We start from the raw sequence: 14847 nt of genomic DNA on the forward strand, positions 1-14847 counted from the left end.
TTTTATTAGTTTTACTATAGTGTTAACGTATTTATTTAAATACAATAAAATTGTTGAACATTTCAAGACAATAACTTAACCATAACATCTTCCAAATCCATCGACGCGCTGAAGTTATATATATATGTATACAGCTTAAGGCATGAGGCTTTGGAAGTAATATCCAACTAAGTTTATTTAATATTTCGATATTGTTTTTGTTGGAAAAACAAAATATTATTATATATTTTTTTTTTGTACCGTAATAACATAAAGTATAAATTAATTCTGCGTTGTTATTTAACGAATGTTGTTACTTGACTTTCTATAAGTAATATTTTACAAATAAATAATGTGACTGTAAAATAAAGCAAGAGTGTTATTTCACATTGTTGTTTGTGTTGAGCTTTCATATATTATGTTCATATAAATTACATACATGTATAGGTTAATGAATAATATATGTTATTTTATAACTGCCGACAACCGAAACAACTAACGCGCACAATGTGTGTATTGTTGTTCTGAGAACTTTTACATTTAAGAAATTAAGCTAAGTATGAATAATGTAGCATGTAAATGAAAATGAGTTACAGGACGACCGAACCGTGTGGGCTTAGGGGACAAACTGAGACCTTACCGACAAATAACGACTCGCAAGAGCTTAATGCATCTCTAAAATACTCGGAGTATTGTAATAAATTATACATAATTTGGTGGCCGATGATGTTAATGCTATTCATTAGTTTTTAGTTTACATTAAAAAATAAACTTTGGAGTTTCGGTGGCTGTTGCGATTTAATCCGAAAACTAGTCGGTTACATATTTTGGTACTGTTTAACTTTTCCCCTTTTTACGACACATAGAAAAACTTAAAAAATTATAAATACCAGTCATCGTGTTCAAGAGTGTACAATAATTAAAATATAAAATACTTATTTTATTGGCTAAATCTTTGTTAAGTTTCTACACAGCGCTGTAATGTATCTTGCAACTAGATTACCTAGTAAAATAATATATCTATTTGCAAGATACTTTCATAGCTATTACAAGGTATTAATAATTGTATGTAATTCAATTTCACAGACTAACTGTATAATATGTATGCAACACAAGTCATATCGTGAACCTAATAATCAATATCTAAGTCACAAACAAAAAATGACGCCAAATTTGATTTTATAGATTTAATTTTATTATTAGTATTTAACAAATTGACATCTCAATACAAAACAGTTACCCTTAAAATTAAATATACTTATTTTAAGGTTTAGATCAATTTCAAAATACATATATCTGTTGATTATGGTTTCCCAAGTTTGATTTGTTCGTGTAAAATTACATATTAAACATCGTCGTTGACACAAAATTACAATAATATTTTGAAATTTGCTGCGCTGTGTTTTTTTTTTTTTTAATGTAAACTAGTGAGATTTTATATTGTGTATTTCAACGGGGCGAGTCGAAACGATTAAATAAATTGTTGCGATTATAATTTTTTAAACAACGATTTACAGTAAATTATTTTGCCGAAATCATTACGTTAATCGTTTTATGACGTTGGTATAAAGACACGAAGTGCGTTTTAAAAATAAACCGAATCGTGGATTATAAAAATACAGGCCCACCAAATTTTCATGTTAGGTTCGTTCAATTATTCACTCTCAGTAACAAAAAGAGACGGCATTGTTTCCACGCGAACCCTAATGGGCTGCCCAAAAACAAATGTCGAAAACTAGAAAGTTGCACATATGCGTTAGTCGGATGCAATTATTTGGTATGGGAAAATATTTAAATAAAAAACCGTGGAATTTAAAATTTTACAATTTCGAACATTTTAATACTCGATCCATCGACTGAGAACCATCTTCCACTCCCTAGAGCTTTACGAAAAACTAACATTGTAAGTAATCTCATATAATTAGTTTCGCTGAGACAAGTTAAAACTTAAGAATCGATCGACCATACAGTTTACTCCGAAAGTCGTTTACTCTTAAGTCTTTTGTTTCTGATTATGAAAACTATTCGATGAGTTGGATTTTTTTTTCAAAATCACACTATCAGCTTATAAAAATATAGAAATACTTTTGACTTTTGGCACATAATGTATAGCGTGTTAATTTCTTTCTTCTATTGTGTTCATCTAGTCTTACGTTCGCTGACCTGTATATTATATTTCATTCACAAACTAATAATAAGAGTATGATATAATACCCGCTTTTTATGAATACGTTAAAGCTTGCTATTGCGCCACCAATTAAATAACATTATATTACATTTAAGTTTTAATTCATGCTTCGTTATCAGAAAAAAAAATAGTAGCGCACTAATAGTATACAACTATTTAAACTAACTTTTATATTTCATAAGAAATTTCCTACAGTGAGTAAAATTATAGAAAAAATTGTCTTTAGCGGATTAATATTATTTTATATATTAATATTTCCAACCACGAACACTTAGTTAAGACTTGCTTGTATTTTTAAAACGTCATGGTGTTAGTTATATTATTATAGTTTTTTTTTCCAAACAAAATTATGTACAACTGGTCTGCTTTACCATTGATATTTATTATAGTTAATTTTCGAGAAGATACAATCTTGCTGTACAACTGCTATTGATATAATACGGCGCTTAGTGTAGGCAATTTAGGTACACTCAAGTGTAGGTGTTGTTATCAATAACTGTATACTTTATTTGATACATTTTTTTATTGACTGTAAAAAACTGTAAAATTCATAAAACGGTTTATATAAAAATGACGACCTACAAATAACACTGAATAATAATTAGTTTAAAAAGTGATTCTCGATTTAAAAGCATTTATAAACTGAATGTACAGGCTAAGGCAGTAATGCTAGACGCTGGTACGCATAGTGAAATATAATTGATACTTTTAAGTGCTTATTACTAGTAGAATAATTATTGAAGTCATGTAATTGAACCGTAGTTATTATATTATTATGGTTATTATTATTATTTATTTTTTTTTGATAGGCGGACAGTAAATTTTAAAACATATTATTTTAATTTTTTTTTTGCTCACTAAATTATCAAATTCTAAACCAATTCTTTTGTGGGGACCTTTTTAAACATTCATGGGACATTACACGGGGGGTAGAATTGTATTTTTAAGTTGATACAAATCTGAATTCTTAATTTATAAGATTGATTAGGATAAACAATTTACAATCCTCTTGCATTCGATATGATTATCAGCTCTTTGTTATATTATGATATACAAATATTGTGAGGATTTCTTATTTGAGTCATGTCAAGTTTGATCGTTGAATCTATTTAAGCAAATTTATTCATTTTTCTACATATAAGATACATAAGAACTCCTGGAAAAAAGAAAACCTTCAATTCGATAAGGTCACTGGTCTGGAAGTAGTAATAACTTAAAAATTATTCATTGGTTTGATTCCTTACTAGTCGAAAACTTACACATTACAATTTCATGAATAGTTTTCTTATTCTCTAGGCATTCAAACGTGTTGACTCTACATTTGATTAACTTTATTTTTTTGACCTGTCATTTGGGTCTTGAATATTAAAACATTGATTATTTTTGTAAAATAGGTACAACGGAGTTAAATTTCTTGTTAGACTATTGCAACGATGGTTAAAAGTTTGTTTTAGTTTATGATTAATAATATAACTATTAATTCCTTTGGGTCGTTCCAGAATAATAAACTAATAATGTTAATGCTGTTGTTGTTTCCACATTATTATATACTGTAAGAATAGTAATAAGATAACAAGTAATAATACTATATAGGTACCTCGAGAGTATGTTTTTGTTTTTAGTAATGCAATAAAGTAATTTACAATAAATTAGCCTTAATTTCAGACAGTGTCTTATATTAGATTGATCGCCTTATACAGTAAGAAAAATTGTTAACGCGTACATGTGCGATACATAATTCATAAAAATAATAAATGCCATTGTGTGTTAAGAGAAAACTCTTGTACTTACATAACACAAAATTCAGAGGGTCTGGAAATGTTTTCTCATTCGAAAAACCATTTAGCGTGTAGAGAAAAAAAACGACAATTTGTACTTTACACACATTACTATAATTTAAACCTGTCCAACGAAAATTTGTTTTAAAAAAAATAAAAAAATATTTTCCTTCAACCCTACTTTCTCAGTCAGAGCAGCGTTTCTAATCAGCGACATAGTGTTTTACGTTAGTACGATGAATATTAAAACTGTTTTTAATACTTTTTCCATTAACCTTTTGCGCACTGGTTGTGTGTAAACGTTGTCGAAGTTTCCGCTGAACCGTCAAAGTGTTGGTCTTTGAAGGGGTTTCTTTTAGGGATAGTCGTTGAACCCTTACATAGCTTACATGTATACATTTTTCATTTAAGTTCGCGTATGTTTGATTTTATCGCTATTCTTGTACTTATATGGGCCACAAAACAACGTGTTTACTTATTATTTTTCACTAACAGCGTCGTTCGTTAGAAGCTCTAGTAATAATAAAATATTTGCAGTACATATTTGGCGTTAACATTAATTTATTGAGTTTTATTTTAATATACAAAACATATAACACAGTTTTTCCACGTAGCAGTATAATATATTTTTCAAAATAACTTAACACAAATGTATTGAACAGTATTCTTATTATTGTCACAATATATTCACATTACGATTTTGGCACAGAACATGTTTTTGAACAGAAAATTGAAAAATATAATTAAATTAAGCGATATTGCGCGCTTAAGTGTGCGCAATCGTGTAGAGTAAACGCTCAAACAAATTTAATATAATATCCCTTTTTATTATGATAAAAAAAAAAAAAATTTCAAGAAGCCATAGCAGTTGATGTAAAACCGTATAAAAACATCTTCATCCATTTCCAACAGTTTAAAAGCATTTATAAATAATATGTTATAGAGAAAATCTAAGTAATCATAAGAAGGAACAACGGCCAACCAGAAGAATAATTTCAAAAATAAATATTTATTTATTCAAATTATTAGCGATTACGTTTGAAAAAAAAAAAAAATTTAATATCGTATAATTCAGAGGCGAATTATGATACCAACGAAAGAGGCGCACAAAGTATAAGTTGGTTTAATAAAATCAAATAACTAAAGCAGTCCAAACCATAGCAGTGTATTGACTAAAAAGAATAGTTGAGCGATACTTTTTCAATGTAGGTATATTCCTGACGGAAACGACCGGAAAATATTTATTTACAGTTTTCATTATAGTCGATAAATTTAAAGAGGGAACAAGGGGGAGGGGGTTGCTTACCATTAAGTAGGCGTGTAAGTACCCATATGGGGATTGGTCCCGTACAACTTAACCTACGCCGACGGTGTTGCATGAGCTCATAAACTTTGTTATCTTGCGGTTGTAATAGGGCACAGCTACGTATATGAAAACATCTCACTCGTGTGGCCGCAGATTTAAACATAAAATTTCATAACAATATCAAAGATATAAAATACAAAATACATTATCTAATCCGCCATAATATATAGTCAGTCATCATTTAAATCTTACGATTGATAAGGAGTTAATATTGTAAAATATTTTTTGCTAATTCACGCGGCTACACTGATATCGTCGCGACTCCCTAATCGGTTTTTATTATAGATTTCCTTTGTCTTCGGCCGAGTGGTATATAATGTAGTCTGTGGTAAGAGTTCGTAAATCCTTTTGTATTTTGTGCGAGATACAACTTGGGGAAATGCGGTAACTGTCCTCAGCGCGAATCTCCTATTGCAATAATATGTATATCCAGCTAGTAGTAGTATACGTGTCGGTACTATTCGGGTTGAAAGTGCGAATGATAGGCTACTATGAACTCTGAACGACCAATCCACACAAGGCGGCATTGTCATTATATTGAAGCGATATACACACAATTGCTACTACAATACCGCCACTATATGGTGTACCGTATAGTATAAATATGTATACCCTTTGAAAGAGGGTAGTTTTGACGGGTGTCTGTCGGGGAGCTCAACGGGGAGTGTGCAATAGCGTAAAAAAGGATAAAATTTTATCGCGTTACATGCTTGTTTCCTTTACATTAAAAACCAATTTATTAGTTTTTATTGTTCCGTCGCTGTAAACAGTAAACGTACATAGCCGAGTTGAAAACAGTTTTTATTTTTACATTGTTATGCTTTGAAAAGACTTCGAATCGATCGACAAAAATTGCACATTAAAGCATAAGGTCTGCATAGGTTATATACGTACATTATATGAGATACTTTAATGTGCTCTAATGGACAATTTAATTTATAATTTATATAACATTTTTCAATACAGTTCCCGGTTGGCCTACACGTGCAGTGTATAATCATTTATCAAACTCAATTTATTTTCGAACTATATACAACTGAAAATTACAAATAAACTTCTGTTTTTCGATCGAATTCGGTAAAAAAAAAATTAATCAATCAAGACTGACATACGCATAGCTTATACTTAAACGCACCGTTACGTACCGACTACCAATTACGGGCCAATTAGGTGGTTAAATTACTATTATCATTTTTTTTTATAAATACTTATAATAAATGGACACGTTTTTAAGCCGCACTCGGTTTACAAATTCTATTATTTGACATATGCCTATACACAAAAGTTAAATTTAATAATGTGCAATTGGTCGCTAAAACTGCTTTATGATTAGAATCTTTTTATTTTACTATGCTAAACCTCGAATTAGTGACTTGTCGTTTGCATAGAAGTCACACGCAGGGTTTCGTTATTCATCACACGTGTCTCGGCGAATGTAATTCAATATATGGAACTTGCAATTCGGACTAACTTCGTTTAAGTAGTCCATGTGGCCAGTTTAAAAGGGTATAACATTCGCCTTATCGGCACACAAGTTGATACTGGGATAATTGTATTATAAACAAAAATAAAAACACTAATACTTGACTTGGAAAACATGTAGGTATTATATTATTGTAAATACTTTACCGATATTTAATTATTTATTTTTCTGATAAAGTTGAACAGTAACCGTACACCATACACTACCCCTAGTTTGCCAATGCGCATTAGCTCGTTATTATTACTTTTTTGTTTTGTTTTCGAGAACTTGTAAACCGTAAAAAAGACATAAATATTAAGCGTGTCACGTTATCGCGGTAGGATAGTACCTTCGAAACGGGTAAACATATCGGATGATACAATATCCGGGGCAAGGTCGAATGGATTTTTTTTTTCTATTACATATACCACCCAGTCACGAACAGCGTTATCGGTATATATAGTTTCTGAATTATTATATTTTTATATTAGACTTGATTAGATTTTTATTTCACTCGAATAACAGTATTTTTTTCGTATCGTCGGAAACGCGTTTTTTCATTTAATTAACAGCTGCACTGTACAAAAAATAGACTAACCCTTATATTATATTTTTTTCCCCAACGCGAGCGGATCCAACAGCTATTCTTATTGACAAATCAGCGAGTATATTATATATATATATATTTTTTTTTCTTTATTCGATTATTCCATTTCTAATTTCGACGTCGTCGGTGCGGTAAATAACTATATACCGACGTTGTCCGAGTAGCAGAGGTATAAATGATTCTCTGTTTTGGACTTTTTTGTTTTTTTCTCCAAATGAAATCTACTGGAAGTCCGCTGATGTTTTTACCGGTTTTTGTCCAATTCGCCAAATTGTTTTCCAGACTAAAAACGTTCTCCGCCGAACTCTTCTGTCAATTCACGGCGGACAAGTAATTTATTTATCTATCCCATCTGCCCAAGTCCATAGTGCGGACTTGGCGCAAGACGTCCGGGTCAAATTTATACCGATAAAGCACCGCCACCGAGAATCGTTTTCCGTAGACACGTGCGTGGTGTTTAATTTGTGCACTTCTTTGTCTTTACAATATGTTCACATTGTCATTTATATTAAGAAACGAAAATCGATAGCGATGCCCATAAAATTACAATATTCCCTAAAGGTCGGCTAACACAAACAATGCGCTGGTATTGCCAATTTATATACACTGTGCACAACCGTATAATAATAGTGCGTTGACCCTCAATCAATCTGTCCTGTGTAGACTTTGAACAGTATTGGTTTTACGAACCGCCCAGGCCCGGTCAGAACAGTAGTCATAGAAGCTTTAATGGAAGCACAATTTCATGCGCAATGTCCCTGTATAAGAATACAGTTGGTAAGGATTTCTCACGATAAGAAAAACAACGAAAAATACGTATTGGACTTGATTCTTTAGGTTTTATTAACGAAAGACTTGGATTTTATTTTAAAAATCATAATATAACATTATCCAACTCCGTTAACGTTCACTGCTGTGATTTCACGAAAAAGACTTAGATAATAACATAGTTGAAAAAAATGGATGTCACATAAAAAAAAATGAATAATAAAACTGGTTATAAAATCGCTTGCTATTCTTATTTTGTTTTTTGTTCATATAACCATAGATATACCGCCTATAAATCAGATATCGTACACCGAAGATACTAAAGTCTGCCATAAAAGTACTATGTAAAATTTAAAAAAAAAATCATTTTCCCAATAATATCGACAAAAACGCTCTCAAAACGAACATAATATATTTTGTTACTTTAATACACTAAAATTAGCCGAAAAATGCTTTGGATAATTCCAAATCACCTGTACCTTCACAAAATTAAGTATAACATGAGTATTTTTGTTTGAAAACAACTCAGTTTATATATTATTTACAACTGATCCGTATCATTTATAATATATAAAGGTCACGTTATGGATGATTTATTGTCTTTTTCTACGAAAGGGACATAATTGTGTAGTATATATTTTTTTAATGATATCAACGAAACTGGATAGGGCGTATCAAGATGATATTATAATTAATTTACCTATAGATTTATTATTTATTTAAATTAATTTACATAATATACGAGTTTAGTGTTGTGTATTTAGTTTTGTTGTCAATACAAGTGTAATTATTTTAAAAAATTGTGTATTTTATTAAATGTCGTGTTGTAAAAAGGTTTTTCAATTAAAAGTTTTTATTTCAAAATATGTTCAACTGTCGATTAATATTACTGAAAAATTGCATTTACATTTAACATGTTTGTTTACAATTCCCTTCCCTCTCCTTAACTCTAACCGTTAAGATTATTATTTTAAAGGGGTGGAACAAAAAAAAATTAATTTTTACAAATCCGTCATTCTAACTGAATAAATGTCTTATTATAGATAATTTTTATTACAATTTGTAATTATAATTCAGAACTGGAAAATGTTTGTAGAAAAAGTTATCATGTCAAAACTGAATGAGAAAATCTATCAGATTAAACTACTATAAAGTTTTAAAACTTTTTTAATTTAATAAACTTTCTCGATCAGTACTATTATTTAGCATTTTTTTTTTATAGTAATTTCATTAAAACATTTGTTTATCGACATTGAATTTTTTTATAGGAGCATTTATTATTTTTTTGTAAATCTAAATTTTTATACATAATACTTAACGGTATCGGTGGCGTTTTTTTCCCGTGAATTTATTTAATAATATAATAATTAATAAATTTGATCTTTTATTATGTTTTCAAATGAATTGATTTATACAATACTATAAAGTGCTGCACCCTATCTCGTACAACTTTGGGTAAGAACAAATGCATTCAATTCGGTTCAGACTTGTTGATTTGATCTTTGGCAAATGTAATGAGTTTTGAGTGTTATGAGTTTGGAATAAGATTATTGTTTTTGTCTCAAATGTTCGACGACCACGCACCGATAAAACAATTTACAATATCATTTTTCGGAGCCAGTTGTTTTAAGGAATAGTGTCGTACAGCCACTGCACAATAATTATTATATAATACTGAACTATCCTTAGTGGGTGTTTTGTTTAGGATAATATTACTTGCCGTCGCGTGGGTTCGCAGAATATGCGCGAACGTGTCTGAAGTTATCACAGTTACATAATAATCAAATGTAAAATATATATTCATACACAAGAATCCATTAAGGAGAAATTCGTTTCGGTTAGTAAGTCGTATTATGCAACCGGTGTGCGGAAATTTGAATAAATATTTTTTCCGGAAACATTGGAGAAATTCACCAAAGGGCGCAAAAACGGTAAACAAAATGGAACTATATCGTTTTCTCGGCAAAGTGAAAAAAAATGCCATTCATAATATTATGTTTACAAATAATATAATTATACGCTTTAATTTACATAAAGGTCAAGGTCTGCGTGTTCAATGGCCATACATAATTAACAAAGTGATATGAACGCCATTAACACACGATGGAGCATGCAAATATCCTTTTAACATTTAAATTAAACTTACAACTGTAAAAGACACGTGATGTTTGCGCAAAATAATAAAAACAATAACAATAATAATAATAATGATAATCATGATATTACCGAATACACGTCATCTAAATGTGTGCTCTACTTGTTTGGTTAATTTATTTTCCTTTTGAATAATATAATTGTCATTGTCAAACTTATCAGAAATATCGTTAAAAATAGTAAATTGCATTTTTTTTGTTTTTTACCCGTTGACGTACAAGTATGGTGTTTACAATAAAAAACAAAAAAAACCATTAATATTGTATTATAAAACAATATCCAATACCTTTCAATTGCATTATATTGTTATATATCTTTACATCATATTGTTAAACAATAGCAATATGTGTTAATATACATATACAATATTATAAACGGCTTATTCGTTTTTTGGATATCAAACGAACAACGTTGTTGGCCAGACAGGCTGCAATATTGTATATGAAACAAATGGGATTAATTAACAATTACATTTCGTTCATTTATCAAAAAGTAAATTTTTTGCAAAGCGCTATAGACGTGTGTGTTCGCTATAGAATTGATATAAAATGTAATTAAAATAACCATCAAATTCCATTTGTATGCCATAGTATTGTTTTGAAAGTGTATTATGCTAGAATAAATAGAGTGCGATCAGCTATTATGATCAGAGTTTGACACATTTTAAATAGGATAATAGGTACATAATAAAATAATTCGACAGTTAAAAGATAACTTTTTGTTTTTCAAATAACTGTAACCGCAACCCTTCGGATAAAAGACAATTTATATAGATTTTATGATTTATAAACCCCTTAGATAATTTCATAAATAGTTATAACACATAACTAATGTATTTGTAATTTGAAATAAAACAATAATTAGCATATTAAACAATTTTTTTTTATCTTAGATAATTTTTATATTTATCTTTTACCCATACACAAATGTATTTAAAGTTTGAAATAAAGTAAATAAGTATTTAAATAAATAAAAGCAATTATCGGTTAAGATGGGAAACTGAAAAATTAATAGAATTTTTAAATTAATGTCGTTAATAATAAAGCAATCACCTGGTAATAATGTTAGCTACAAATATCTAAATTTTATATTTAGTCTCATGCCAACATACAAGTATAGATAATATGTTGATAATTTACATACTATGAGTATATTGAATACCATCGGCGAATAACTTTATACTCTATCATAATATTAATTTACTTGATAGTATCTCTAATGTGATTACTATTTAATACCACACTACAGATTATGGCTATGTTTCAAAACTTGTGAGTTTTGATATCGCCATCACCACCTGTAGACTAAAATATTCTCAAGTCTTAATTGTTGCTTCACGAGTACATTTCTTGCATAGTTTTCATATAATTTATCGACTGACCTTCGGACGAATTGTTTGGTTTTGTTTATGCCGAAAGGAAGGATCCCGGAAGTCGAAAGTTTCCTTACCTGTAGCAGCCTCTGGGGCATTCGTTTAGTAGGTGACCTACCAGAAAACTGCAGCCAAACATTTATAAATTGTGTAATTTTTCTTAATAATACAAATTCACATTTAATAATTTTTAATGAGTCATTTATTACAATAAACCTTTATAATGTCTGCTAAAAAAAATGATAAAAATTCGTTATTTTTCTAAGTAAACTATATCATACTTCAATCAAATGACGAGGCAACATAACATCTGGAGTTGTACCATGTATTCAACTTAAATTTTTTTTTTAATACTAACCACATGCATTCAATTGTTGCATAGGCTATAGCCATGGAACTCAACAAATGGAACGATTATTGCTTATAGTCGGTTGATTATGAAAATGTATACAAGTAGGAGGTTGCCATTTTGTGAACAGTTATCGCCTAACCTAACATTTTAATATGTAAAAGTAACAAGGTTGCAAATTTAGACATTTGCGGAAAAGAGATTTCCCGGTAATTTCGGACGGATTAAAATGGCCGCCGAGCCTTTGTACGTCTTGTTAATTAATATCCCGTATAGTTGTGCGATTATAGATTGTAGTAACACTGGTAATGTGTTTTTATTGTATACCCGCTGGGCCGCGCCGTCGACATAATCAACTACAGCCCGTCATCGTTTCGTCGGCGAGCCAGCGGTATCCATATAATAATAATAATAATATTACTATTATGATCATTATATTTATTATAACATAATAAGGAATGATTGATTGATCGATCGCTGTTTGTCTGTTTGTTCACAGGCACACTAAACGGCCGTGCGGAGGCGACTACCAATGCGGTTTCACCACTAGTAAAAATGCCGAATACCACTCACTGGCCGCGGATGATTCATTATGCACGTTGACCAGGATTGGCAAAATGGTAAGTACATACCGACACGGTTTAATAACACCCCGTCTACTAGATAATAGTATATTTTAGTAGCTAGAAATATTAGGGGTTATTGGGGTCGAAGCTACTGTCAAAAAAATCAAAAGAACGACTTTACATAGTAATAGCTAGACCAGTGATAATGTATGCATGTGAGACATGGCCCACGACCCAAGGAGATGAGAATAGACTAGCTATCATGGAGAGGAAATTCCTTAGAAGGATTTACGGACCAAAAAGAAACGAAGACCAAACATACGAAATTAGGTCTAACAGAGAACTTCAGGAATTATTCGGAAAACCAGACATAATAGCGGAAATACGCCACAAGAGACTGAGTTGGCTTGGACATGTGCTAAGGACTAAGTCAATAGCAAATGATGTATTAAGCTGGATTCCTCAGGGAAGAAGGCCGATTGGAAGACCGAAACATAGGTGGATGGACAAAAATAAAAAAGAACTAAATCAACTTGGAATAGACAATATTATTGAAGCAGCTCTGAACAGAGACAGATGGAAGGAGATTTGTTTTGCAGCGATGGGCCTTAATGGCCTTTAAAGCTGGAGAAGAAGAAGAAATATTAGCCTAGTTCGCATAAAACACAACGCAGCTGTATTCAAATTCGTACGTCCGATGTATCCATTATTATTCAGACGTAGATCCAACAAACTGGTTAGTTTCTGGGTAAATTCTGGATATTTTTTCTTACAACACTCACTTGTAGGTTTATAATATTATCGCTGGTCGCATTAACAATTTTACGGTAAGTTTATTTTGATATAAATGTTGAAATGTCAACCACAACATCCTAAGGCATTCCATAGTATTATTTTGATAAATTTGTATAACTTGGGGGAACCGAGTCCGATGGGAAAATACATTATATATCTAACCGGTAACTACTAGAATAGTACCTAGTGTACTTTGATCACTGGTCAGTAGGTACTGTTAAACAGTAACCGGCAACAAGCTGATATAACTGACAATTTTTGTGAAATACTAGCAACGGTCGTTGTAAGAAGCGCTGTTTATTTAACTTTTAACTGTATGTACCGGCATGGAGTAGTTTCGCTTCTGAGCTTCAAGGCTGGAAGTCTATAGAGGGTACGCAACTGTTTTATGGATACAGTGACGTCGGCGTGGGTTTGTATACCGAGCACACACAGTGGACTCGCCTTAAGACCGTCAATAAGGGTTTATTAAAATTTTGGATAACCGACCATGTGATCGCCGCTCCCTTTTTATAACCCTAGCCGGCCTTCTGGGAATCCACTACCCCCCTCACTATATTAGAACTTCAATACAGCACCAATGCATCCTATACAAACTGAAACGGAGCAAGAAGAACAATAAATTAACTTGAACGTCGTCAACGTCCATTAAAAAAAAAAAAAAAAATTAAAAATGAACATTACATGTATAGTTTTTGTAACGCACGTGCATCGAGTCAGTGTCGTTCAGTTTACACAGCGGATTCAAATAAACCAGACCATTACACTGCACTCGGCTACGTCGGTCTCATGTTTGCATACAACGGCATTACTTAGGTATTTATGAGTAAACAGACTATTAGATACTGCGTTATAACGAGGTAAACGCTTAGAAGCCATTTTTTCCACGTACATTAGACCACATTTGTATTTATCTATCGAAGCAAAACATTCAAAGACTTGTAAGTGTGTACAAAATTACAAATGTAATATGTTTATCATGTTAACAATAACATTATAAAAGCCAAGAGCCGGCGAAAAATAACAATCAGACGCTTCATCGCCTCGTGCGGTAACAATACCGTAAAGGGGAATCCTGTCTTAGTCTAAATAATAGCAAAAAAGAATAATAACATATAAACATACCCAAAGCAAGATACAAACGATTTATCAAAAATAATGGTCGCGATAATTTTAAGTGAATACAATTATTCAGTGAAATGCATAATACACTACCGAAACATCACAGCCGACCGTGTTAGTCGCCCTGACCATTTCGCGTACACGGATGGGTGACCACACCTCTTGGTTTCCGCAAAGTGCTGCTACCGTATTATAATAATTGCTAAGATATATATAATAGCATAAAATGCTAAATCTGTCAAAATAAAATCATGATGTTGTTTTGCGACAGAGTGGCGTTCGCTAGGAATGTTGGAAATATAAAAATTGTACAAATGTACGATTGGCGGTATAAAGTATAA

General features: G+C 31.2%; 1 protein-coding gene across 2 annotated transcripts in view; it reads left to right on the plus strand.

The window, feature by feature from the left end:
• The window catches only part of LOC126843487 (trace amine-associated receptor 3-like), a 69142-nt gene that overhangs the window by 12504 nt on the left and 41791 nt on the right, over positions 1 to 14847 (plus strand). The window contains exons 1-2 of one of the 2 annotated variants that reach the window (XM_050581045.1): positions 9956 to 10079; positions 12523 to 12643. In XM_050581045.1, the coding sequence (XP_050437002.1) occupies positions 12616 to 12643 (28 nt within the window). In that variant the 5' untranslated portion in view covers positions 9956 to 10079; positions 12523 to 12615. Of the gene's footprint in view, positions 1 to 9955; positions 10080 to 12522; positions 12644 to 14847 lie in introns of those variants that run through there. The other variant, XM_050581046.1, reaches the window with a different exon arrangement.

This window comes from Adelges cooleyi, unplaced genomic scaffold, assembly GCF_023614345.1.
Source record: "Adelges cooleyi isolate 19-005CV unplaced genomic scaffold, UGA_ACOO_1.1 ACOO_flye_CR_arks_rails_tigmint_CR_PRNA_574, whole genome shotgun sequence".
Taxonomy (NCBI): Eukaryota; Metazoa; Arthropoda; class Insecta; order Hemiptera; family Adelgidae; genus Adelges; species Adelges cooleyi.